We start from the raw sequence: 12,982 nt of genomic DNA, 5'->3' as shown, positions 1-12,982 counted from the left end.
TGGTGACCTACCAATAACTAGCCCTCTTTGAGCCTCAGTTTCCCCATCTGTAAAATGAGGATATATGTAATGATATCTGTCCTATCAGTGTCACAAAGCTGTTAATGAGGATGGAAGTAAATTATAGATGTAAAAGTACTAGAGGGAATTCCGTTCAGCTATCCAAATTCCAAGTTGTTGTTATTTGTTCTCATAATTGTGCTAGTCCAAATCCACATGGGACTATCTAAACCCCTTGACACACTCTTGGCTGGAGGACTGGGGGTATCAGTGCATCTGTCTGTGTCTGTCCTTGTTGTATGGCTTTGCTGTGTTAACCTCTTCCTTCCCAGTACTCGTTTTGTTCCTAAGTTGAAAGCTAATTCCTGTCTGCCTCTCTCTGTGCTTTCTGCTCTCTGCCGGCAGGACAAGCTCCTTAATCCTCTAGACCTGCCTGTTACTGTAAGTAGCTCTGCCACATTGGAAGGGCCCTGCTTCAGCTCCTTCAAGATATACTCTCTGCTTTTGGGTGGGGAGGCCCCAGCTGAGTGAAAGAGGGGCTATGTCTGAGGGGCTCTTCACATTGTACCCATGTCTCCACACTCAGTCAGCACCTGCCTTTATACAGGCCCCAATATCCAGCCTGGGAAGATCAGGGTCAGATGTAATACATGATTTATTTTCCACTTTATTAGAGGTGGCAGCAAGCTTGTGAAGAGCATGGGGTTTGGAGTGGGAAGGCCTAGTTTGAAGTCCTACTTTTGCTGTATACTGTCAGTGTAACCTTGGGCAAGTCATATAGCCTTTCTTAGCCTCAATTTCTTCATCTATAAAATGGGGATAATAGTCATACAACCTCCTCACAGAATTATTGGGAGGATCAATAAAATTCATTTCTATCCAACAAATCTTACGCACCTATACGGTTGAGACCCAGGACCTAGTGCTAGGGATACAATGACAAAAAATGACATGGTCCTTTAAATAGCTTACAAATACTAGATGTAAAGCACTTTGTGGTTTTCAAGTTCTGTATAAATGTGAGCTAAGTAATTACTGCTTTGTGAGACTGAGTCATATCGTTGAGAGGCTTCAGTTGCCTGGAGGTGGCTGCATCCAGCTGGTCTTTTCTGAACTATCTTTTCACAGTGTCTGGCTGCCTCTCAAAAGGGGCACCCAAGCATACTTTATTCCATAGGTGAGGTACGGAACTATCATTGTGTCCCTGAATTTAGAATTGTGTATAAAATAAGGTAGCAGACTGGAAGCATTGAAGACATTCTGAGAGCAGGAGAAGGAAGTCAGAAGAATGATAAGCAGAACTGTAAAACCTGGCTTTCTGGAATCATTAAACATAGGACAAAAAATCCAGCAAGGTTCAATAGGAAGGTCTACAAAGGCTTCACTCTGTTAAGGCCCAAAACAATAACTAATGATTGTAGTGATAACTAGGAACCCCTAAGAAAAGGTTAATCACTTTCATTGTGTTGGGTGTGAGAAGGCAGAGATGTGTAATAAGTTTAAGAAAAATTGCTCTTTTGAGGTGGCAGTGTGAGCTAATATTTAAAAAAAAATCTTTGCATATAAAAGGGGAAAATTTCAGTTATCTGAGAATCCAGTTATATGGAATAGCTCATTCCCCAACATGCCAGAATAGACATGTTAACCCATTCATAGAAATAGAATGCAGTTAGGAAGGTAAGTAAATCTGTTTGGGGGAGCTGTAAGGCAGGAGTGGCTCCCTAGACAAGGGGTCAGGACCCTCATCAAATTTCTGGCCTTATCTCTGCCTCTAGGTGTGAATCCAACATGACCTTGGGAAATTATTTTCTCTCCTTGGGCCTCAGTTTCCCTCTCTGTAAAAAGACATTGCACTAGATGATGATGATGATAATCAAATACATTTGAGAGACTAAGAATACCTGAACTGAAGCCCTGCCTTGGTGATCCTGGTCATGTGAGCCTTGGGGGGGGTCACTGACTCTCTCATGCCCCTTCTTGTGCTCCTCCCCTAGTGGCTCTAAAACAATTGAGGTACAGAAAGCCTGCCATTCTGCAGTGTCTAGGGAGTGCCTAACTCAGGCTTTCTACCCTGATGAAAACTTAGGCCAAAGTAAAAACAAATAAAGAACTCATATATGCAAAGTTCCCTGCTCACAATGCTCCTTTGTGCTAAGTAGTATTTCCAGTTTACAGATGAGGAAATTGTGGCCTGGAGAGGTGAAGTGATAGAGATGCCCAGGGTCAGAGGACCAGGGAGTATCAGAGCCCAGGTTTGTTGTGGCTGGATCTCTTAGGTTTCTTTAGTTCTAGAGCTAGAATCCCAGTACAGAGTAGAAATTACTTTGTGATTATCTAACATTCTTGGTGGTTTCTTCCACTTCTTGTCCTCCCTCCTTCACTAGAATGAAATTCTCTCAAACTTTCTTCCCCGGAAAATAGGGACAAAACTAATTCCATTGTCTCCATTGTGGTGTTTTGGGGAGGACAGTTGTAAAGCACCAAGGAAATGTGAGTTATCTGAAGTGGATTTAGTATAGATTGAGTGGAGGTAGTACCTGGACCAAAAGGACGTTCCCTCTTGGTGCTTTTAGAAGCAGCATTTGGCTGTGAGTTCCTGTAGCCACAGTGTCCCATGTGTCTGTCGTAGCTTAGGGAGCAGCACTGTCTGCATACCATCTGTTCTCTGTGAAGTGTTCATTTGATTTCCTCATAACATCTTTCTCAGACTGAACCAATCCACATTTCTTTTTGAAGACAGTACACTGGTTTACATTATGAGTTATTTGGACTTGCACAAAGAATGTTTGGGAAATAAAAATGTAGCTGTTTTTTGATTAAAAACAACCAACTGAATTTTCTTCATTTTACCACACATTCTTATTTGCACAGAAAAACTTGAAAGTGATAGCAAGAGTAAGAATCATGCATGTATGATTTACATGATGTGCTCACTCTGATAGAGTTAATAGGGTGGGATGAGGTCCATAGAAGGAGGCAGTGTGGAACAGTGGAAAGAGTAATGAATTTCAGATCTGGAGACCTGAACTTAGGGCCTGGTTTTGCTGCTTGCAGACCTTGAGCAAATCACTTAAGTTCTCTTAATGGCCCAGTTTCCTCATTTGTAAAATGAGAGGACTGGACAGGATGACCTGTAAGGTTCCATCCAGCCTTGAACTATGTGTGTCCATCTCTTTTATCTCATGCTTACCTTAATTTTCTCAACAGGATATGGCCAATGCATTTGCACAGAAGCACCTTCGGAACATAATCTTGAATGTAAGTTTGTCATATACAGCTATTGATTTGGGGGAAGGGGATAGCATATAGGGGATGTCAGTGGGTAATAAAGACTTCTGAAATATCAAACTCTGTCAAGCAGAAGGGAGGGGCTCAGGGTCCATCTCTGTTCCTTATCAAAGAACCTAGAGCTATCCTTAGTGGGTAAGTGGACTTGGGGCTTTCCTCTGAAATTTTATACAGAAAGGAAAGGAAGAGCTCAGGTCATTCCCATATGGAGAAGTTGTATGAAAGAGTCAAGATCATCTCTTAGAAAATAGAAAGTCCTTGTCCATAGAAGAGAAAACTGTGGCCCTTAAAACTCTCTCTATTGAAGATCTGTGCAGAAAGTGAGATTTGAATCCTGGCTCTTTCCTACTATCTTTACTTAGCCACTCTGAGCCTCAGTTTCCTCATCTGGAAAATGGGGATAATAATACTTGAACTAACAATCTCATAGGGTTGTTGTGAGGAAAGTACTTTGCAAACCTTAAATTATTGCAGAAGTTATTATAGTTCTCCCTCATTCAGATATGGCTCTTCTGTTTAACAGATATTTACTTTGTAAAGTTTATTGATACTTTTTTTGATATCACAGTCATTTCTGAATATAGGGTTGCTTCCCTCTGCTCCCCAGCAAATCTTCCCTTTTACCAAAGATTTTTAAAAATAGTTCAGCAAAACCATTGAGCAAACACATTGACTGTGTTGAATGCCTCATTTCACAGTTGTCCCTCACCTGTCCAGTGAAAGGAAGAAGGTACATATTCTTATCCCTTCTCTGGGACAAAGCTTGGTCATATAAAATTACATTGTGCTCAGATTCATTTTAATGTTCTTTTAATTTAGTTTGTTGTACTCCCCACACATAGTATTTTCCTGGTTCTCTTTATTTTGCATTGCGTCAGTTCATCTCAGTCCTCTCATGTTTCTCTGATTTCCTCATATCTGTCATTTCTTCTGGCTCAGTCATAACCTGCATCTATGTACCACGATTTATTTAGCCATTCCCCAGTAGATGGGCACATACTTTGTTTCTAATTCTTTTCTCGCTGCTAAAAAAATACTATGATGAATAGTTTGGTATCTTTGGGAGCATTTTTTCTGTCTTTAACCTACTTAGGGTGGATGCCTAGCAATTGAAACTCTAAGTCAAAGGCTATTCCAAATTGTTTTGCACAATGGTTAGAACAGTTCATAGTTCCACCATCAGATTGGCGAAGATGACAAAAAACAGAAAATGGCCATTTTTGGAGGGATATGAGAGGACCGAAACACTAATGCACTATTGGTGTAGCTGAGAATTGGGCCAGCTATTCTGGAAAACAGTTTAGGACTGTACCTGAAATGTCACTGCACTGTGCATACTCTTTAACCCAGCAATATCATTAGTAGGCAGACGCCCCATAGAGTTAAAAGTAAAAGGGAAAGGACCTATATGCACAAAAATATTCAGAGAAGCACTTTTTTGTTGTTGTAACAAATAACTAGAGATTTAGGGAGTGCCCACTAATTAGGGAGTGACTGAGAAGATTATGGCATGTGAGCATCATGGAATATTATTATACCACAAGAAATGATAAAAGGGATATATTCATAGAAACTCAGTAAAACATGCATAAAATGATACAGAATGGAGTGAACAGAATCAGGAAAAATAACTTATATAAAGACGAAATGGTAAAGAAAAACAATTTTGAAAGACTAAAGAACTTTGTTGAATTCAGTAACCAGCTGTGACTCCAGAAGACTGATGATGTTTATTAATAGCTAACATTTCTAGAATACTATAAGGCTTACAAAACATGTAACATATATTATTTGTATGTTGTTTGGTTCTCACAACAGCCCTTTGAGGAAAGTGCTATTATTCCTACTTTACACATGAGGAAACTGAAGTTGCCAGAGGTTAAGTCACTGCTCAAGGTCACTCAGCTAGTAAGTGTTAGAAGGAGGATTAGAATTTAGGTCTTCCTGACTCTAAATCTAGCACTTTTTCTGCTAGACCACCCATCTCTTAATGAAGCATATTCTTTCTTCCAAAGGAAAGTGATAAACTAAAGGTGTAGAACGAATTATACATTTATGTAGATGGCCAGTGGGTGGATTTATTTGATTATGCGTATTTGTTACAAAGATAGGGGTTTTGTTTTTTATTTTGGGGGAGGAGAGAAAATTGGAAGGGGAAAGGAAGGCAAAGAAAAGCATCAATGAAACATTTTTAAAATGCCCTGAGGAGAACAGAAGGCAGTTCAGAGGGAGATACAGACAAGCCGAACAGCTTGGTGAGTTTATATACTTAAAAAAAAAAAAGCTGCATATAATAAAAATTCATTATTTTATATACACTCCTCTTGTATGAAAATGTTCATGATTGTGGTGTTTAAGTTCATAATAACAAAGAATACAGAAAATTTGGGAGAGCATAGGGCTTTGTTAAAGGGGAAGCTCCTGGAGAGATGAAAGGGATTTAGTGGTATAAAGGGCACAAGTAAAAAGGACTTGGCATGGCAAGGAAAACGGCCATCTCTTCTGACAAGACGAGAGCTGAGGAAGAGAGAATGGAAGGGAATGTTGAGGTGATTTGAATTGCTGAATTAAGAGCCTCTGCTTTCTTGATAAAGTATTTGTCAGGGTTTGCTGCTCAAAGGGGTGGGATATGATGTGGCGTTGGATGTCTTAAGAGCAGTTTTGGTATAAGTTCTCAGGGGAGTGCAACATAGAATCATTCAAGGAAGAGTAAAAGATTTCTATAATACAACTTTTCAATCCTCTCTTCCTTGCCTTTTGGATTTTTCAGCATGTAATTCGGGGTAACCGCCCAATCAAAACCGAGATGGCTCATCAACTCTATGTACTTCAAGTCCTGACCTTTAACCTTCTGGAAGAGAGGATGATGACCAAGATGGACCCTAATGATCAGGTTAATGCTAGCTCCAGTGTTACTGTTCTCTGCCCTTCCATCAGGGAAATGAGAAGGCTCAAGCGTATGTTATCTACCCTGCTTTTTGTGAGCGATAACTTATTTGTGACCCTTCCTCGCCAGTGACATCTCCTCTAGGACATATTTTACCTAACCCTGGAAACATTAAGATCTGGTACTAACACACTCTTCTGGTCACTTTGCCAAGTCCTTTTCTTTTTTGTACTGAAAAAGAGGTGGTAGCACTCTTCCTTTTTGTCAGAGGTGGGGGAACAGTGAGTGGCGAACACAGCATATAATATCAGATTTGGTTGTTGCATAGTTTACTTTTGTGGAACTTATTTTGTATTTCTTTTTTTATTCTTTGTCATAAGTAATAGTTCTTGGGGTGAGGAATGAATACATTGGCAAATGAAGGTGATATAAAAACAATCAATAAACATTTTAAAATGAAAAAGAGGGAGGGTGCCACCAGTGATACAGTTTGGGACCTGAATTCCCAAAGAGGCTGCCCTGCTATTTGTTCTCCTAAACATATCTTGAGTATCTGAGCATTTATATTTGTTTTCCCTCAGGCACAAAGAGATATCATATTTGAATTAAGACGAATTGCATTTGATGCGGAGACTGACCCTACAAGCGTCACTGGCAGCGGGACAGAGAAACGAAAAGCCATGTACACCAAGGATTACAAGATGCTGGGATTCACTGTATGTACCCCAGTGGCCCTCTCCAACCTGTGCCTCTAGCCTTGTCTCCCTATACCTTGGGCTACATGGCTTCATGGCTATTTAACAGTTTGCCAGATCAAACATAAAGCTTGAGCCCCGTAATTGAGTCTGTAGGTGGCGCTGCTTTCACAAATGAATTATAGCTAACATTTACATAGCATGTTAAGCTTATAGGGTCTGTACATGTTATATCCTTTGATGCTTACAACAATCCCGAAAGGTAGTACCAGGATTATTATTCTCATTTTACAGAGGTAAAATGACTTGCTCAAGGTTACAAAGCTTTTAAACAAGGAATCATTACACTGTGATACCACCTTAGACATAAGAAATTTGGCATGATTAGCTGAGTACAGCCTTTAGGGCTAGGGGACAGGGGTTTTACAGGATTGTTCATAGGAGCTTTTCCCTTTGAATGAGAAGACACACTGAGAGTTGCTAACGTTCGTGTCACATTTCTTTTTCTTCTAGAATCATATCAACCCAGCGATGGACTTTACCCAGACTCCTCCAGGGATGCTGGCTCTGGACAACATGCTCTACTTGGCCAAAGTTCATCAGGATACCTATATCCGGGTAAAAGCAAAAAAGGCTTCCTGTGGATCTTGATCATATTTTGTCCAGATTTTTGTCTCTCTTTGCACTCTCATTCTTTTTAAAAAAAATTTATTTTAAATTTATTTTTAGTTTTCAACATTCACTTCCATAAGATTTTGAGTTCCAGATTTTCTCCCTCTCTCTTTCTTTTCTCTACCCCAAGATGGTGTGCAATCTGATATAGGTTCTATGTATATTTTCATATTAAATATATTTTCACATTAATTACGTTGCAAAGAAGAATTAGAACCAACGGAGGAACCATGAGAAAGAAGACACAACAACAACAAAAAGAGAGCAAATAGTATGCTTCGATCTACATTCAGATTCCATAGTTCTTTCTCTGTCTATGGACAGCATTTTCTATGTGAGTCATTTGGAGTTGTCTTAGATCCTTTGCATTGCAAAGCAGAGATAAGTCTGCCGAAGTTAGTCATTGCACAGTGTTGCTATTACTGTGTACAGTGTTCCTCTGGTTCTGCTCACTTCACTCAGCATTAGTTTATGTAAGTCCACGTTTTTCTGAAGTTAGCCTGCTCATCATTTCTTTTGAAACAATAGTATTGCATTGCATTCATATATCACAACTTGTTCAGTCATTACTCAATGGATGGGCATTCCCTCAGTTTCCAATTTTGGCCACCGCAGAAAGAGCTGCTGTATTTTTGTACCCATGCGTCCTTTTCCCATTTTTATGATCTCTTTGGAATACAGACCTAGAAGTGGTATTGCTGAATCAAAGGGTATACATATTTTTATAGCCCTTTGGACACAAATGCTCTCCAGAATGGTTGGATGAGTTCTCAACTCCACCAGCGGTACATCAGTGTTCCAATTTTCCCACATCACCAGCATTTATCATTTTCCTGTTTTGTCATGTTAGCCAATCTGATATGTATGAGATGGTAGCTCAGGGTTATTTTGATTTGCATCTCTCTAATTAACAAGTGATTTAGAGCATTTTTTCATATGACTATAGATAGCTTTAATTTCTTCCTCTGAAAACTGCCTGTTCATATCCTTTGACCATTTAAAATGTGGGGAAATGACTTATATTCTTATAAATTGGACTCAGTTCTCTATATATTTTAGAAATGAGGCCTTTGTCAGAGACACTGGTTGTAAAAATTGTTTCCCACTTTTCTGCTTCCCTTCTAATCTTGGTTGCATTGATTGGTTTTGTTTGTTGCACCCTAATTCTTTCTCTTTCTTGGCAGATTGTCCTGGAGAACAGCAGTCGAGAGGACAAGCATGAATGTCCCTTTGGTCGAAGTGCCATTGAGCTCACCAAAATGTTGTGTGAGATCCTGCAAGTTGGGGAGCTGCGTAAGTCTTTCTGGCACTGTTGTGTTCATTCACCCCTCACTGTGACAACAAGAATAACAATGTACTTCCCGATTACATGTCAGAGTGTTTTTGATATTATTCAGTTTGCTTTCACAACATTTTTGCAAGGCAGGTTGTGCCACTATTATCTCCATTTTATGGAGGAGAGAAAGGTTAAGTAATTTGCCCAGTTTCAGAGCTAAGGAATGGCAGAGTCAGGGCTCCCTCCCATCCAGGCCTTTTGATTCTAAATCCAGTGCTCCCTGGGCTACGCACCCCCCCACCCCCCCCCCCCCGCATAGTGGCCATGTGAAAGTAGACTGACCAAGAGAATGAGTGAGGTGGGACTGCTTTGTCATTGCCTCCTCAAGATTCAGTGTAGTGTGAGGGCAAGAACTCTGGCCTGAGTCTTAGGAGAACCCAAGTTAGGATCCCAGCTCTGCCACTTTATTGTTAGCTAGGTGATCCATAGAATGAGGATCTCTCTCCCATAGCTATTGTTAGGAAAGCTCTCTACCCTTAAAATATTGTAAAAATGGGAGAGTGGTTATTTTATAGATGAGGAGTCTCAGGTTCAGAGAAATTGTGAGGGTTTTGCTCAAGGTCACACAACTGGTAAAGAGCAGAGGCAGTTCTATAGCTCAGGTCTTTTGACTCTTTACTAGCTTCCCCCATTGCAGTTCCTAAAATGTTAGCCCTGGTTGAGATGAGACTGGACTGCTTTAACGCTAGCTCACCTATTCTCTTACCCCATCTCCATCCCCAATGGAGGTAAGGAGAAGTAAATGTAGGACCTAGGGGTAGGTCAGGGAGGCATTCCATAGTCCCAAGGAGGATCAGTGGCCAGACCCCTATGGGAGTTGAGAGACTCTACCCTGTTCTTGGGAAGAAGAATCAGCTGGATAAAATATTAGGTGATCAAAGATATCAAGTGGGCACTTCTGACTAGTGACATAAGAATGAATCACCTCCCAGCAGTTGATGGGCCTGCATCCTGTCCTATATCAGGAAATGTGGGGTGGTCAGAAAAGGGGAGAAACCTGCAAGTGAGAGAAGTCCTGAGGTGAGGCTCAGGCCCATCTCACACAGCAGTTCCTGGAGTTCTTGGCCACATTTCTCCCCTGTCTTTGAAACCACAGGGGCTTTAGACCTCGGTCCTAGCGAGAGGCCCTCATTCTTTTTCCATAATCCTCTTTCCCCACAGCAAATGAAGGACGGAATGACTACCACCCAATGTTCTTCACTCATGACCGAGCATTTGAGGAGCTCTTCGGAATCTGCATCCAGCTGCTGAACAAGACTTGGAAGGAGATGAGGGCGACTGCAGAAGATTTCAACAAGGTCATTGTTGTTCTGAGGAGCCTCCCAGGGCAGCGGAGCCTACTGCTTCCAACTGAGATCCACGAGTCGTGGAACTGGGAGATGAATGTGGATTGGCCAGTCAGAGAGCGATGATAACAGTGCCGGTGTCTAGTCTGCCGTAAGATTCACACAGCCTTACCAGGCTGTTGTGAAAAAAGCAGAGCGGACATCATTATCCCCTTCACAGATTTAGAGAGATGAAGCATTTTGGCCCAGAGGCACAGGGCTAGTGAGGGTGAATCCAGCTCTGCGGACTGCTAGTCTGAGCCTTTTTTCCCATTCTTCCCACACCATTGTTTTAAGCCAGACTTGGGAAACAGAATGCCTTACCTGTGATTATTACTGTCAGACTGCAGAGTGCTGCAGGGTAGATGAGGTTTGGTGTGGATTGTCACAGCCAGCTCAAATGCCTTAGCAGCAATTACCAGAACTGAAACTAGGGCATTGTGGGCAGAGCTTTGTGGTGGGCATGGAAATTTATAGCATTTAGCAACCAGTTGGAATCCTATTAGGTGATAGATCTCCATATAAAGCTGAAGATAATAATTGCAGGAAATTGATTCAGAAACTTCCCTAGCATTTGTGTAAACTCCTTTCTATCTAAACATGTAAAGAAGTAAAGAAGTTTTATTTTTACATCTCCTAGCACTGGCCAGGGTTGTAGCGTCTGGGCATTTTCATTCATTCAGTAGCTACTTCCCCTCTCAGAGCCTCAGCTTCTTCATCTGTAGAATGGACATAAGGATCTCATTGCCCCACAGGGTTGTTTTGAGGAAAGCATGTTGTAGAATCTTAAGTCACTGTGGAGATGCAAATTTTGTTTGTAAAGTCCTCAGAGTGCTAAGAGTTCTTTAAATCCTCCCAGACTTATAGAATATCAGATCTGGAAGGGACCTTAGAAACAATCTAGTCCAAACTCCTCTCATTTTACAAAGAAGGAAATTGAGAATCAGAGAAGGGGAATTATTATTTCAGTAAGGCCCTCACTGATGGCATGGCCAAATGTTTATTCTTCTTTGATTGATTCTGTCTCACTTCACTCAATGACTGTTTGAAACTTCAAAACAATCTCGTAAGGCATTGGCCTGATTGTGTAGCTCCCCCATTCATAAACCTTCAGTGACTCCCCATTGCCTGTAAGATTAAAAAACTCTTTAATTAGTCTGGCATTTACGGCTCTCCACAATTTGGCTCCTGCCTATCTTTTTATTTCTAAAACATACTTGTCCCCTTCACAAACTCTACACTCCAGTCATCCTGACTACTAGACATTCCACAAGCCTGAGACTTCCTTTTCTACTTCCATACATTTACGCAAACCTTCCACATGCCTAGATTTAACTTGTCCCTCAATTCTACTTCTCAATCCTTAGCCTTCCTTCAAAGCTTATCTCAGGTATCACTTCCTACTTGAAGCCTTCCCTGATCTCAATTGTGAGTGTTTCCTCCTTCCTCAGTTTTTCCTTCTGCTGTATTTATTCTTGTATGTGCTGAATCCCTTAGCAGAAGAAGGCAGGGGCTGTTTTGTCTTTGTAGCCACTGTCCCTTGCATAGGGCCTCATATGTAGTAGATGCTTTATGAATGTTTGTTGACATGAATTACACTAAAGTGAATTTCCTTGGACTTCACCAAGTTAGGGCCAGAGACAGGACTAGTGTCCAACTCCTAGCCAAGTGCTGTCATAGCAGAGGTGCTCATCATCTTTTTCTCTCAGGTTATGCAAGTGGTACGAGAGCAGATCACCCGGGCTTTGCCCTCTAAGCCCAACTCTTTAGATCAGTTCAAGAGCAAACTTCGGAGCCTGAGCTACTCGGAGATTCTGAGATTGCGCCAGTCCGAGAGGATGAGTCAGGATGATTTCCAGTCCCCACCGATTGTGTAAGTCTAGTGGGGCACTGAAGAGAAAGAAGCTGCAAGCCTTGTCTCCTTTTGAGAGGTTCAACTGTTTCCATGAGCTAATCCTTATTTTGGTGTGTCTATCCTTTCCCAGGGAATTAAGGGAGAAGATCCAGCCAGAGATCCTGGAGCTAATTAAGCAGCAGCGGCTGAATCGGCTCTGTGAAGGGAGCAGCTTCCGGAAAATTGGGAATCGGCGGAGGCAGGGTGAGGTGGAGGGCAACTCTGGCCTGTTCTGATTCTTTTTTGCAGAAGTTTCTGGTGGAGGATCCAACCTCACTGGGACCAACACACCTTGTAGCTGGTACAAGGAACAGATTTAGAACAAACTTTCTTCTGCTCCTCCTGGGGCTTTTTCAAAACTACTACCCCTGACCTGCCTGGGAGCCTGGGCTCAGACATCACTAGATATACAATCCTGGACAATTTAGTTCCACTCCCTCAGCCACTATTTTCTCATCAGAAAAACAGGACCGTATTTAGACCATCTCTACTTCAGTTAATTGAGAAATATTTTTTAATTGCCTGTTATGTGTTAGGCGTTGTACTAGGCACTAGGGATACAAATACAATGGATGGAACAATCCCTCTGAACAGCAGATTGCCTTCTCTTTTAAAAACGTAAGTTTTATTAGGATTTTTTTTAATGGAGGTTTATGTTCTAATGGAGGAAAGATACAAGGTAGTTAAATGCAAGGTAGTGTGGGAGGGACTGGCATTTGGAGGGCCGGGGAAAGGCTTCATATAGAAGGTATTGTGTGCGAGCTCCATTCCACCATTGCCATACCCCCACCCCCCACCCTTAGCATTATTTTTAAAAATTTTGAGCTCCAAATTTTCTCCCTCCTTCCAGCCCCTCCCCCACCCATTGAGAAGTCAAACAATGTG

General features: G+C 41.5%; 1 protein-coding gene across 3 annotated transcripts in view; it reads left to right on the top strand.

Moving 5' to 3' along the window:
- Positions 1 to 12,982, top strand: part of ELMO2 (engulfment and cell motility 2) — a 50,904-nt gene that overhangs the window by 30,073 nt on the left and 7,849 nt on the right. For 2 of the 3 annotated variants that reach the window (XM_072632392.1, XM_072632394.1), the window contains 9 exons: positions 406 to 441; positions 3,208 to 3,258; positions 6,059 to 6,181; positions 6,757 to 6,891; positions 7,384 to 7,488; positions 8,727 to 8,835; positions 10,040 to 10,176; positions 11,913 to 12,076; positions 12,189 to 12,301. In XM_072632392.1, coding sequence (XP_072488493.1) covers positions 406 to 441; positions 3,208 to 3,258; positions 6,059 to 6,181; positions 6,757 to 6,891; positions 7,384 to 7,488; positions 8,727 to 8,835; positions 10,040 to 10,176; positions 11,913 to 12,076; positions 12,189 to 12,301 — 973 coding nt within the window. The remainder of the gene's footprint in view (positions 1 to 405; positions 442 to 3,207; positions 3,259 to 6,058; positions 6,182 to 6,756; positions 6,892 to 7,383; positions 7,489 to 8,726; positions 8,836 to 10,039; positions 10,177 to 11,912; positions 12,077 to 12,188; positions 12,302 to 12,982) is intronic. The other variant, XM_072632393.1, reaches the window with a different exon arrangement.

The sequence above is a fragment of the Notamacropus eugenii genome, chromosome 1 (assembly GCF_028372415.1).
Source record: "Notamacropus eugenii isolate mMacEug1 chromosome 1, mMacEug1.pri_v2, whole genome shotgun sequence".
Lineage (NCBI taxonomy): Eukaryota > Metazoa > Chordata > Mammalia > Diprotodontia > Macropodidae > Notamacropus > Notamacropus eugenii.
Note: the sequence above shows the minus strand (reverse complement) of the source record. Positions and strands in the feature narration are given on the sequence as shown.